The sequence below is a fragment of the Salvelinus sp. IW2-2015 genome, unplaced genomic scaffold, assembly GCF_002910315.2.
Source record: "Salvelinus sp. IW2-2015 unplaced genomic scaffold, ASM291031v2 Un_scaffold1253, whole genome shotgun sequence".
In the NCBI taxonomy this organism is placed as follows: Eukaryota; Metazoa; Chordata; class Actinopteri; order Salmoniformes; family Salmonidae; genus Salvelinus; species Salvelinus sp. IW2-2015.
Window position 1 is genome coordinate 289,756 of NW_019942801.1, and position 14,989 is coordinate 304,744.

The 14,989-nt window shown below is 44.2% G+C and overlaps 1 protein-coding gene and 1 long non-coding RNA gene across 3 annotated transcripts in view; one reads left to right on the top strand and one right to left on the bottom strand.

The window, feature by feature from the left end:
- LOC112070197 (KAT8 regulatory NSL complex subunit 1-like) overlaps nt 1-14,989 on the bottom strand; it is a 51,679-nt gene that overhangs the window by 14,118 nt on the left and 22,572 nt on the right. The window contains 1 exon segment of the mRNA XM_070438871.1: nt 578-719. Coding sequence (XP_070294972.1) covers nt 578-719 — 142 coding nt within the window.
- LOC139024258 (uncharacterized) lies at nt 5,288-10,275 on the top strand. Of its 2 annotated transcripts, XR_011475536.1 has the most exons (3): nt 5,288-6,040; nt 9,641-9,726; nt 9,846-10,275. It is a non-coding gene; the product is annotated as an uncharacterized lncRNA (long non-coding RNA). The 2 variants fall into 2 exon arrangements; XR_011475535.1 differs by having other exon boundaries at nt 9,641-10,275.

Below are 14,989 nucleotides of genomic sequence, written 5' to 3' on the forward strand. Positions count from 1 at the left end.
TCATAACACCAGAGGTAACAGTGGCTTTGCACCAAAGTAACTGGTTTTGGTGTAGCCACAGACAAGGTAAGGGGCACCATGAACAAGCTACACATTTTACCAGGAAGGCTATGATATTCCACTGGGAAATTACCGTTGGATGGATGAAGTGAGAGAAAGAAGGAGAGAAAAAGTGGGAGAAGCAGAGGATAAGAGTGGGGAAGAAAATGAGGGCTAAAAGCAGACAGGCATGTCAGAGGTATCGAGGTTCGCAACATACTCTTGATAAGAACAGAGTAGAAAAGCGTTCCCACTTTTCTCATCCGTAGTCGAGGTGTGAGCTAAGCTAGTTTGAGCGCGGGGATTGAGAGACACGTTAGGTCACGTGACATGCTTCTACATCCCCATCTACCAATGACATGACTTTCACCCGGTCCGCCCCTTCCCTTCCACTCTTGAATGTGTTGCCAGGGCAACCAGGTGGCAGAGACGGAGGGTGCTGACCATAGAGAAACACTGAACTACTTTTTAATTTTTTAAAACACGTAACCAGTGTTAAGAACCAGTGTTGTATGTATTGTGTGGTGGTGGTGCTGACCTTGTTGGAGCGGAGCTGACGGTAGATGTCCGTCTGCTGGCGGATGCGGTACTCCAGGTCAGACACGTGGGCCTGCAGCCAGTTCCAGTGGCTGACTATGGAGGCCCTATCCACCGCGTAGCGCCCCTCCGCACGTCTCCATCTGTCGGTTAGAGCGAGAGGAGGACAGGGTCAGAGCAGAGAAGGGAGTGTGCGCGTCAGTGTGAGAGAGAGATTGTGTGTGGGAAGTGTGATTGCTTGTTTGGAGGAGGGTCCGTGAGGGCTCCGAGGTCAGTGACAAGGACTTTTGGAATGAAGTAAACGGGCGTCACACAAATAACACTAATGGGGAAAAAAGCCTCAAAAACATCCACCCGCCTTCATTCACAACACTAGCCACAGACTTTTGTTATTACATCTAAGCCACCACACACACACGGGATGGATGGGTGTGGTTATTCGAACGGGCGTTAGTATTTGGTTACTTCCAAGCTCATAATTAAAAAAAGAGAGGCTTTTTCTAAAATTTGATTTAATTATCTGTGACATTGCTACATTCTAGGACAGACCTTGCCACTCTAAATGTTTATATAACAACAGTTCTGACAGTTCTTACGAATGCGCCCCATAAAAAAGACGCATCGGTAGCCTCGACACTTTTCACACGTCTAGCTCGTTATTGCCGGTCAATCAATCAGAGAAGCTTCACGTGTAGCAAGTGAATTGGGACATTTCTAACCAATGGAAAATCCCCCTCTCTCCAACAAGCAAAGTGCACCACCTCTCCTGAGTCACGTGAGCAAGTTGCCATTGAAGTAAAAAAAATATATATATTCATGATATTATTTGAATAGTAAAATCAAATGTCCATGCCTAACACACACACACTTCCAGTCCCCCAGTGACTGATGACCTTTATTGTAATCAAATCGACACTTTCTCTTGGCTCCCCGAGCTGCTCGACTTTGTTTGTATTTCTTACGTTTAAATAGCAGTAGCAGCACAAAACTGTAGTGTTCTACACCTGGGCCTGCACGCCTAGTAGTTGCCTCCCCAACCCTGAATGAGCTGTGTTCAAGCCAAGATTTCGACATGATGGCCGATGTGAGCGAAGGACATTTTGGGTAGGAAATGACTCAAGATTCCCCTCGATCACACTCTGTCCCAGAAAGAGGGAGAGAGAGAGAGAAAAACAAGGGTGGGAGGTTGCGACAGAGAAGACCGGGACAACGAGGGCAAGAAATCAGTGCAATGGGGGTAAAAGAGCGGGCAGGGAAAAGACAGATGATCAGAAATGGAGAAAGTGAAGAGAGCGAGAGAAAAAGAGAGGGCTGCTATGTTCTTTCTATAGAGCCAACATTACATAACCCACTTTCCTATCAGTCTGGTGAGATGGCTGGAGACCAGTGAGGCCTCTGCTGTTACAGGCCCTCCTCCTCCTCCTCCTTCCCCACCCCCTCATCTACTCTGACTGGAATTTAGAGGACAACCTCTCAACAAACATTGCATCCCAAATGGCACACTATTCCCTATTTAGCGCACTCATTTTGACCGTGGTCCATAGGGCTCTGGTGAAAAGTAGTCAACTATATAGGGGATAGGGTATCATTTGGGACAGTGCCGCCAGTTCAAGACTCGCCCAAGCACCCATCCCCCTACGGCTCTCATTCTCACCCTCTTTACAGCTATCAATAATCAGTACAAACCAACCGAACAAGGTCACTTTTGGCTTAGAAGGGGCTGAGTTCTCTCTTCCAGAATCTCTTATACCGACAAAGAGACTAGTATAGCAAAACATGCTGTTTTTTAGAATGTGGCAATGTAAAATAGAAAACGTCTTTCCAAGAGTCAGAGACTTTATGTCATACATTCAGAAGAAGGTTCCAAAGTTTCGCCTGTCTACACGGGCACACACACACACACACACACACAGTTTCATGACGGCTGGATATAAATACACTCCTCTTCACAGTTCCCTTTAGGAAAAAGACATGATAAAATGGATGTGCATGAGAACATGCATGTATAATCCCTCTCTTTAGCACAATCACACACACACACAAAACTGTAGGAAAAAGGAAAGTAAGGCAGCCTCCCATTTCCATTGGTAGTGTGATATAGCAAAAGGAGCGTGACGTGGCCAGTTCCATAAAGGTAGCCAGTGAGCAACAACATATGGGAGGACTTCAGAAGACGGAATAATCAGCTACTCAGAGATGGTGTATTTTATATTCTGATGAGTAAAAAAGGACACACGGACTTATAAACAAGGCCATTGCAGGGCGGGAGGTGGTGGGGAGAGAAACAATTACCTCCTCATGTCTAACCAAACAAACACAAATCTGAACCAGGACACCTGAATACAGTTTTTCCAGTTCATTATAAATTAACAGTGCTGTTTTCTTCCTCCAAGTCTTTTTTTTTCAATAAAAAAAATTCCACATGGGCTGTGGTGAGTGTGGGGGAGGGGCAGTACTGTAGTAGGCCAAGTACTGCAGTGCTACAGTCAACCACCGGGGGCAGTGGCTGGGCGAGAGAATGAACCATGCGTTGTAGGGCTATGGAGAGGAGGGAGAATGCTGTGTGTAGTAGGGCTGTGGAGAGTGAGGGTGAGAGAGAGGAAGGGACAGAGGGAGGAGTTTTGGCTGCTGCTTGCTGCTGTAGCGACACAATGAGTCCCCCCCCGCTCCTCTCTGTGATCCACACAGGAACAGGAAGCAGGCAAACAGGAAGTAGCCACAATCACATTCTCTCACAGACAGACAGACAGACAGGACAGGAGTCTTGAATGATGCAGAGGTCTTAGTGTCACACTCCGGATGGAAACAATTACACTAGCGCTACCATTAACATAAAACACTGGCAACCTACTGGTGTAGGGGTTAGTCTCAGTGGAAAAGCACCAGTACAGGGACAACCAATAACACTGACGTTCACAGAAACACCCACACAGGAAAACACACACAATCTAAAAAACAAATGCCAGGACAGGAGCTCCGACAAGAAGTCACTCTCACACAAAACATGACGTGTGTGTATAATAACAACACTCTCACAGAGGGCATGTGAAGTGCCCCTGCTGACTTTCAGAAATCCAGACGAGGTTCTTTAGAAATAGCCAAGACATTTAAATACATTTTACATTTATTCACAACTCATTTCAATAAGTGCTCAGAGCCGGCGAGGGCGTCCGGCAAAAACAGGCCTCTTCCTTGACTTTCTGACAATACCATAATACAATTCTCTGTGGGAGTGTGACGGCCATCGGGAAAAACCACAGCCACTCTTCATCTCTGACTAGTGCAGTGTAGCTGATATTCACTAAACACACACTGTGGATTTAGTAGCTGCCAAACACATACCACCGAGTCACTCGCTTCTCTCTTCTGACTTTTAGCTGACATTCTCGGTTGCATGCACGCGGTCTCCGACTTGTCGGGGAGAGGTTAAGTGGCCATGTGCCATCCTCTCTGGTGAGGCTCCCTCTTATAGATCCATCCATCACACACTATCTGCATTGACCCTTTTTGCTAACTTTTTATTTGATCTTTTAGACTCATCACGTACTCTGCTTCTACTGTTTATTATCTATCCTGCTGCCTAGTCACTTGATTCCTAGTTATGTGTACATATCTACCTCAATTACATCATACGCCTACACATCGACTCGGTACTGGTACCCTGTGCATATAGCCAAGCTATCATTACTCATTGTGTATTTATTATTACGTGTTATTACTTGTCTATTATTTCTCTCTGCATTGTTGGGAAGGGCCCGTAAGTAAGCATTTTACTGTTAGTCTAGACCTGTTGTTTACAAAGCATGTGAAGAATAAAATTAGATTCCTGTGTCTCTGTGAGAGGCCTGACGTCAGAGACACATACAGAAGGGTCAGAGCTCTGGGAGGCCGTGTCTGGGTGAAACAAGCCCTGGTGGAAATATAGGGATATACTGCCTGGCATTGAGAAGAAATCCAGAGTAACGTCAGTAAGGAGTATTACTGGCTTTGTGGTAGGAAAGTGTGTGTGTGACCTTGAAGCGTGGGGTCCTGTCCTCTCACCAGGGATGAGTCATTCACACCTGTCTCTACTCTGCTCTCACCTAGGAATGGGAGCTGTTTTGCAGGGCCGAGACGATACCAGTATCAACATACTCGTTAGTATTGCTGCAAGGAAACAAAACACAAAGTGGATTTCACTTCTGTAAGAGAACAGCCCTAATGTTGGAAACAAATATCATTATATGGTTATCCATGGTGACTTTTATATATTTGACATACAGCAGGTTCTTAAATGCACCGCATTATCATTTTTAGCATGGACAAAATATTGCGATACTGGTATCGTCACAGCCCTACAGTTTTGTAGTGTGTGTGTGTAGCTAGACAGTAGCAATGTCCATAGTAAAGGAATACCAGACCACAAGATGATGGCTAGCTGGTAAACCACAGAGAGAAATAAGACGGAATCTCATGCTCAACATAGCACTGATAACATCAACCTAGCCCACCACTCCAACATCAAACCAAGTGCCTTATGATTTATGTAAAAATCTAACACTTTGATTAATATTTCAGATAGTTTCAGAAGTCAGCCAGTAGTGTACACACGCACACAAACGAGAAACCCGCCCAACCAGGAAATGAACGCTGCGAGCAGTGAGGCAAAACAAAAACACAGGATATAAAAGGCGGGTGGTAATCGTCATGGTCGCTGAGGTAACAGGGACATAACATCTGACTGTTAAAAGGGTAAAGGAACGAGCGCAAGGGGAGAAAAATCATCCGCCCTTCTTTAAAATACATGAGCATATCTAAATGCCATTAGCAGTGTGGGATGAGCCAGGAGCCTCATGCTGCTTTTAGCAGCAACAAAAGAGCGAGAGGGAGGAAAGATGGGAAGAGAGAGTAGCTCTTCCAGTCAGCCTGTGTGTGTGTGTGTGTGTGTGTGTGTGTGTGTGTGTGTGTGTCTGTCTATGGGCGGGGTTTAGTGGAGAACAAAGGGTTTGATGTGCTGGGAGAGGGAAAAAAAAATAACGATCCCACCCACCTCCCCTGTCACATGACTAGCCTTCATGGCGCAGCAAAGGCGGCACGAGTGAGAGAGACGAGTGAGAAGGCGGGAGTGAAAGAGAGAGGCGGAGGCGGAAAAAATTGAGGGAGAGGGGAGTGAGGAGCCGAGAGAGAAGCTGGTGAAAGAGAAGAGGGCGAGGAATGGAGAAGTCTGGGAAGGGCATTTACAAACCCATTCCATTCCTGCTGGAAAAATACAGGGAGCTAATCAAGGCTCTTCTGAACGGTCCGACTCCAACACCATTATTGAGTTTGCAGATGACACGGCGGTGGTAGGCCTGATCACCGATGACGATGAGACAGCCTACAGGGAGGTGGTCAGAGACCAGGCAGTGTTGTGCCAGGACAACAACCTCTCCCTCAATGTCAGCAAGACAAAAGGAGCTGATCATAGACTACAGGAAACGAAAAGGTAAGAGCACGCCCCCATCCACATCGACGGGGCTGTAGTGGAGCAGGTCCAGAGCTTCAAGTTCCTCGCTGTCCACATCACCAATGAATGAATTATCATGGTCCACACACACCAACACAGTCGTGAAGAGGGCATTACAACGCCTCTTCCCCCTCAGGAGGCTGTAAAAAAAATTGTTATGGACCTTCAGATCCTCCAAAAGTTAGACAGCTGCACCATTGAGAGTATCTTGACTGGTTGCATCACTGCTTGGTATGGCAACTGCTTGGCATCCAGCCACAAGACGCTACATAGGGTAGTGCGTACTAGAGGTCGACCGATTACGATTTTTCAACGCCGATACCGATTATTGGAGGACAAAAAAAGCAGATACATTTAAAAAATCGTCCGATTAATCGGTATTTGTAATAATGACAATTACAACAATACTGAATGAACACTTATTTTAACTTAATATAATACATCAATAAAATCAATTTAGCCTCAAATAAATAATGAAACATGTTCAATTTGGTTTAAATAATGCAAAAACAAAGTGTTGGAGAAGAAAGTAAAAGTGCAAGAAAGTGTAAGAAAGCTAACGTTTAAAAGTTACTTGCTCAGAACATGAGAACATATGAAAGCTGGTGGTTCCTTTTAACATAAATCTTCAATATTCCCAGGTAAGAAGTTTTAGGTTGTAGTTATTATAGGAATTGTAGGACTCTCTCTCTCTATACCATTTGTATTTCATATACCTTTGACTATTGGATGTTCTTATAGGCACTTTAGTATTGCCAGTGTAACAGTATAGCTTCCGTCCCTCTCCTCGCTCCTACCTGGGCTCGAACCAGGAACACAACCACAACAGCCACCCTCGAAGCAGCGTTACCCATGCAGAGCAAGGGGAACAACTACTCCAAGTCTCAGAGCGAGTGATGTTTGAAACGCTATTAGCGCGCACCCCGCTAACTAGCTAGCCATTTCACATCGGTTACACCAYCCTAATCTCGGGAGTTGATAGGCTTGAATTCATAAACAGCAGAGCTGCTGGCAAAACGCACGAAAGTGCTGTTTGAATGAATGCTTACGAGCCTGCTGGTGCCCACCATCGCTCAGTCAGACTGCTCTATCAAATCAGACTTAATTATAACATAATAACACACAGAAATACGAGCCTTAGGTCATTAATATGGTCGAATCCGGAAACTATCATCTCGAAAACAAAACGTTTATAACCTTCAATGTTATGTCATAATTACGTAAAATTCTGGCAAATTAGTGCGCAATGAGCCAGGCGGCCCAAACTCTGCGTGCAATGAACGCAAGAGAAGTGACACAATTTCACCTGGTTAATATTGCCTGCTAACCTGGATTTCTTTTAGCTAAATATGCAGGTTTAAAAATATATACTTCTGTGCATTGATTTTAAGAAAGGCATTGATGTTTATGGTTAGGTACACGTTGGAGCAACGACAGTCCTTTTTCGCGAATGCGCACTGCATCGATTATATGCAACGCAGGACACGCTAGATAAACTAGTAATATCATCAACCATGTGTAGTTATAACTAGTGATTATGATTGATTGATTGTTTTTTATAAGATATGTTTAATGCTAGCTAGCAACTTACCTTGCCTTCTTACTGCATTCGCGTAACAGGCTGGCTCCTCGTGAGGCAGGTGTTTAGAGCGTTGGACTACTTAACCGTAAGGTTGCAAGATTGAATCCCTAAACTGACAAGGTAAAAATATGTCGTTCTGCCCCTGAACAAGGCAGTTAACCCACCGTTCCTAGGCCGTCATTGAAAATAAGAATGTGTTCTTAACTGACTTGCCCAGTTAAATAAAGGTGTTTTTTTATATATATTTTAAATCGGCGCCCAAAATTACCGATTCCGAATGTTATGAAAACTTGAAATCGGCCCTAATTAATCGGCCATTCCGACGAATAGTTCGACCTCTAGTGCGTACGGTCCAGTATATCAATGGGGCCGAGCTTCCTGCCATCCAGGATCTCTATACCAGGCGGTGTCAGAGGAAGACTAAAAACTGTCAAACTCCAGCAACCCAAGTCACAGACTGTTCTCTCTGCTACTGCACATCAAGCGGGAGTGATGCACCAAGTCTGGAACCAACAGGACCCTGAACAGCTTCTACCCCCAAGACTGCTACATTTTATTTGACTGACCGACTGAGACCAACATGCCATAAGCACTGACAGGGAAACATGGTTTAAAGGGGCAATATGTGTTTTAAATGAATGATATAGGCCTACATCCATTAAAACAGTGGTGGGGTGACCTGCTTCAAAACATGTTTTATAATGACGCCAGATCAAGGGTGGGACAATCCGCTACAATGGCTTTCAATCCTCAGGCCTACATATTCCTCTACCATCGTCCTCTACTATGTAAAAGTGTGTTTAGACCAAGTGATGGAGGACAGATATCAAAGGCTCTCGCTAAATGCTACTATTAAAGATGAAAGATTGTCACTGGCCAACAATTCATTAAAATTGAAAGCTGAAATTTTAGTAAGTATTCAACCCCTTTATTTTGGCATGCCTAAATAAGATCAGGAGCAAAAATGTGATAAACAAGTCACATAATAAGTTAATGTTGTAGTGTGCTATAATAGTGTTTAATATGATTTTGGAATGACTACCTCGGATCTCTGTACCCCACATACAAAATTATCTGTAAGGTCCCTCAGTCGAGCAGTGAATTTCAAACACAGATTCATCCACAAAGACCAGGGAGGTTTTCCAATATATGTAAACAATTTTTTACATTGAATATCCCTTTGACCATGGTGAAGTTATTAATAGCACTTTGGATGGTGTATCAATACACCCAGTCACTACAAAGATACAGGAGTCCTTCCTAACTGCCAGAGAGGAAGGAAACCGCTCAAGGATTTCACCATGAGGCCAATGGTGACTTTAAAACAGTTAGAGCTTAATGGCTGTGATAGAAAACTGAAGATGGATCAACAACATTATAGTTACTCCAAAATACTAACCTAATTGACAGAGTAAAAAGAAAACGTGTACAAAATAAAAAATATTCCAAAACATGCATCCTGTTTGCAACAGAGCACTAAAGTAATACTGCAAGAAATGCGCAAAGCAATTAACTTTTAGTCCTGAATACAAAGTGTTATATAAATCGGGCAAATCCAATACGACACATTACTGAGTACCACTCTCCATATTTTCAAGCATAGTGGTGGCTGTCGCTCGCAGTCGCAAAAACCATCAAGCACTATGATTAAACTGGCTCTCATGAGGACCGCCACAGGAATGGAAGACCCAGAGTTACCTCTGCTGCAGAGAAGTTCATTAGAGTTAACTGCACCTCAGAATGTGAAGCATTTATTTGGGCTGCAGAGTTAAAGTAACAGACATCTCAACAACTGTTCAGAGGAGACTACGTGAATCAAGCCTTCGGGGTCAAATTGCTGCAAAGAAACCACTACTAAAAGGACACCATTAAGAGGAGACTTGCTTGGGCCAAGAAACACGAGCAATGGACATTAGACCAGTAGAAATCTGTCCTTTGGTCTGATGAGTCCAATGTGAGATTTTTGGTTCCAACCGCCATGTCTTTGTGATTCGCAGAGTAGGTGAACGGATGATCTCTGCACGTGTGGTTCCGACCACGAAGCATGGAGGAGGTGGTGTGTTGGTGCTTTGCTGGTGACACGGTCAGTGATTTATTTAGAATTCAAGGCACACCTAACCAGCAAGGCTACCACAGCATTCTGCAGCAATACGCCAACCCATCTGGCTTGTGCTTAGTGGGACTATCATTTGTTTTCAACAGGACAATGACCCAAAACACACCTTCAGGCTGTGTAAGGGCTATTTGACCAAGAAGGAGAGTGATGGAGTGCTGCATCAGATGACCTGGCCTCCACAATCACCCGACCTCAACCCAATTGAGATGGTTTAGGATGAATTGGACCGCAGAATGAAGGAAAAGCATCCAACAAGTGCTCAGCTTATGTGGGAACTCCTTCAAGACCGTTGGAAAAGCATTCCTCATGAAGCTGGTTGAGAGAATGCCAAGAATGTGCAAAGCTGTCATCAAGGCAAAGGGTGGCTACTCTTAAGAGCCTAAAATATATTTGGATTTGTTTAACACTTTTTTGGTTACTACATGATTCCATATGTGTTAGTTCATAGATTTGATGTCTTCACTATTATTATACAATGTAGAAAATAGTAAGAATAAAGAAAAACCCTTGAATGAGTAGGTGTGTCTAAACTTTTGACTGGTCCTGTATAAAAAATGTTTTGATGAAAATAAATAACTTCTTATAGCCCATACAAGCACATTGAATAACAGATTCATGACATGGAACAACAAATCGTCCCCAAAAAAGCTTCTCTCTCAAATTTTGTGCACAAATTTGTTTACATCCCTGTTAGTGAGCATTTTTCCTTTGCCAAGATAATCCAACCACCAGTTTTCAGCTCATGAAACATGGGACCAACACTTTATATTTTAGTTCAGTGTAGTTTGTAGGCCAAACCGTTTGTGTGTGGATGCGGCAGATTGAGACGCATCCAATTAAAAAAAAAAAAAAAAGACTTGTATGGGGATTTATTTTATTATGCCAATTAGATTTCCGCGGGGGTGCGGACATCGATCTTAGGGCATTAATCCCACTTTGTAACAACAAAATGTGGGAAAAGTGAATACTTTCTGAAGGCACTGTGTGATTAAGACTGTCTGTAAATCAGAAGGGGTTTATGTGAGAATGGTAAACTCTCATGTCCTGCATACTGCAGCTTCTTGTCATTCCAGCTTCTCTACAAGGAAAAGAATGTCCACCATCGAAATGCAATCAAAGTGGCATTGTCTACATTTCAACAGAAATTGTCTACATTTCCCCCCTCCCCCATTATACTCTATCCCCTCCCACCGTCCTCTATCCCCTTCCACAATACTTCTTCCCCTAACCCAGCCTCCACCCCCCCCCCCACTATTAGCCAACTGGTGTGGGAGATAAGGCAGTAGAACCCAGTGAATAACTCCTGTTGTATGACGGTGGCGAATGGACCAGCCGCTCCTCTCTGGGTCCCCCGATAACATACCTGATTCTATAGACACCATGAGAGACATAAATCACCAGCCATCCAAAAACCTGGTCTGCATCCCAAATGACATACTCTTGACGTTAATAGTAGTACACTATATAGTGATAGGGAGGCATTTGAGATACAACCCTGGCCCGGCATATTCCACAGGTTCTAAACATGGCCGGATTGGAGAGGAGGAGGACTGGTGTCATTCTTGACCTCGCTGCAATGAGGGGCAATATCTCGCAGAGAGGAGATAAGTCGGGAAGAATAGCAGAGTACTGCATTTGGAAGTCTTGTAAACCATTGTGGACGTTTTAACTGGGGGCACAAACCCAGACAAAAACAACAAGGCTTGTTTCTACGACCCTACCAAAAAGGTAGGACACATCTGGTTTTCATATTTGCTAGGTTCATAACATATAATTCTTTGATTATTCAGACAATGGTTTTTGCATATGAATTCCTTTTTCTGCACACTGTTTCGGGGGGGTGACCTCCACTGGAAAATAAAATCTTTGTTATAGAACAAGGTTGAGGATTCCTTCCTATCTGGGGAAGGAGACAGATCTAACCCCTGAAGGTCACATGCCTCCCTGTCTGTTCTGCTGTAACCAGGCAGCTGAGGAATGCTGGAACACAGATTTAAAACTCTCATGGTTCTGGAATATGTTGTCAGTATTCTGTAATATGGGGCAACAGGCAAGGTTCTTGTGTTCCCAGCGAGAGTTACTTTGGGAAAATTCTAGAAAGGAACAGGAAACTAAGATTGACAAGACATGATGTCGAGACCCAATTTTTCATGTTTGTGTTTACGTTTGTCTTTTAGCGCCTGGCTTCCTGGAAAGTATTTACCCCCTTTCTCTGCTAATAAAACACACATGGAAGCTTCAATCCATACAAAGAGAAGCACAGCTGCTTTCCAGGGGAAAAAAGACGGGGACGACGACACTAAATACCGATAACTCGATGCAATACCCAGGCAACACCCACAGCGTTCTTTGAAAGGGGTAGGACTATACTGCAATACATTTGGGCCGCAGATGATTCAAAGCAAACGGTTCAACGGGTGCAGACCGGACGGGGATAAAAGACTGTAGGCCTGTATTCCCGGGGCCTTCTCTGTGCTCTGTGACGTCCCCGGCCGGCGTCTTGTTTCTAGGTGAACGGAGACACAGAATGTGTGCTAATGGGACGCCAGACCAGACCGTGGCTGGGGCCTGGGCCCGAGGGGGTGGGCGGGGGTCTAAAGCCCTGCTTCTGTGACTTTAACGGGGTTAAGTGGGGCTGGAATGTTGGAGTCATTACATAAAGACAAAATAATGAGCTAGAGAGAAGGAGTAGGGGAGAGTGAAAGTAGAAGAAAGAGGAAGTAGTAAAGAGCGAGTAGAGATATGAATTAGGGTGAGAGTTGAAGAGGGAGAACAGAGTGTGAATAAAGAGTGTGTGTTATGAAATTGTTGTGGGTTGGTATTGGGAAGGAGAGACGGTGTGTTGGCTAACCCAGTCCAGATGTGAGGATGGGAAAGGGGAAAATGACGCGTTAGTAATAATATTGCGTGTCCGATTGCACAACACACAGGGGTTAGGCAGGAACTCAGATACCGGTTTGAGGCTCCACTCCTCTGCATGTTCCAATTCCACACATCCCTATTGGCTCAGGCTTGTCCAGAGAAACATCACCATGCTGTCCAGAGATGGCCGGATAAGAGAGATCATCATGAGAGGCAATTAAATCCAGTCCGGATGAAAATATTGAGCTAAATAACATATTCTGTTGACAAAAAAAAAAGACCAGAATAATCCAGATCTATCCTTTTTTGACACTGGGTGTTAGTCATCATACAATAACTTCAGTAGCCAAAATAAAATATTAGGCAAGGGATGTTAGCCGCAGACGCACCAGGGTTGGGGCCAATTCCATTTCAATTCAGAAAGTAAACCAAATTCCATTTAATTCCACATTTTCCTTATTTAATAATTTTTTTCTTGAGTTTTTTGTGTACTTCCTGAATTGACTAGATTTTATCTGGAATTGCACACCACTCTTTTTCTCTCCTAATCCACAGCATATTCCTTCATAGGTTCCCACAGGGAGGCTGGGCGGCTGCATGTTACGGTGAATCTTTCCTAGCAATGCAACACCTTCGTAGAGTGGTGCCAGCCAGCAACAGAGGAAGACATCTTGCCTTTAGCTGGTGATAGGTGGACGAGGAAGAGTTTCAGGTTCGGCTCCATGTGAACGTATTTCAGTGCCAACGACTTCAAAACTACTTGTCCCGACAGCACACTGCTCTCGCTCTGCATCGGCTTCGATAGGGCTGACAGCCTGGCACCTATAATTAGGCTGTTTTACCTTTAGTTCATCTTCAACCTATCACGTTGGAGCTACCGTCGTTGTTTTGCTGTCATCTCCTGTCAACCGACTTCTCATTAATCAAACAATGGAAGTCTTACGTATTGTGACACTTCAGTTTAAGTTGAATGCTGTGACATTTACAATCAAATTAAGAGAGAATTGATATACTGATGTATACTACTGTTGATGGGTGGTAAATCAAGTAGGCTGTCAATCTATGTTGAGATGGGTGTAAAGGTGACCCTCTAGATTGCTGCACAGGGGAGGTGTCAAGCCAGTGTTGCATGCTCTACCATTCACCTTTGGCCCATATAGGTCAATGAAAGCAAAATACAAAAAGGACCATTTGAATATTCAAATCGAAAAGCTAGATTCATGAACTCTCAACACAAATACCACCGAAGGCCAAATGCTCTCTGTTACTTGGCAACCGGACGTATTAATACTTTAATCGCAATAGGAATTTGCTTGACAAAAAACTCCCTCCTCCCAGGCACTGTTCATAGCAAGCACTCGACACTTGACAGCAGGGTCGTATTCAACCTAGGTTACATGCGCCGTCATAAAAACATTAGGTGTAATTGGGGGTAAGGCTTAGTATAGCCTATCTACCTGCATAGAATACAACCCAAACATTACTCAAAAGACTCACAGTACACAGGCCTTGAAAATCAGCCTTGGGCTACCTACAGTGTACCATACTCCCATTGTTCACCTCCTGCCTGTCTGTCAGAGAATATAACAAAAAAACATGACCCAGACAGAGCTGAGCAGAGCAGGGTAGAGCGGACACCGTGCTCCGGTGAGGGGTACTTGTGTGCTACTAGCTTAATTACCACAGTGACAAGATAGCAACAGGGACGGTGACGTCACCCAGCAGAGCGGTGACTCTGTTGAACGGGAGGGGGGGAGGGGAAGGCTGTGCATATTACAACAACAGATGGAAGCAGCGATCAAAGCAAGCCACATCAAAGTAAGCCAAGCTCCTAGTCTACGCTTAGACAACAAACGCAGTACACAACACAAAGTCTATACTGGCCATACAAGCAGACAGACACAGGGACGTCGGCCCGAAATACATACAACCTTGAAATATAGACGTTAACACTAAGAAATACATAGGCCTAGATGGGTCAAAAAGAGGTGGTGTACGAATCAATCTTACCAGCCATCCTTTATTTGTTGTATGAAAAGGATGACAGAGCTTACAGAACTAAATCTGTTGCGGACATTAAAATGGTGGCTCACACAATAATCCATTATAGATTTTCAAAAGGACAAAACAACCTCGCGGTGGAGTTAATATCAGAATCAGTAATACAAATTGCCTCCTTAGGTTGTGAGCTATGACTCGGCTAGCCTACCCTTTGAACATCTTTTGCTATGGAAACCAAGCACCCTTTCCAGTTCGTGGAAGGCCTACACATTACATAAATGTCTTAAATAGAAGCGGGAGCTGTGAGGGCTGGGCTGCGGTGTCACAGCCGGGCGCTAGGCTCCACTCCTCCTCCAGACTACCGCAC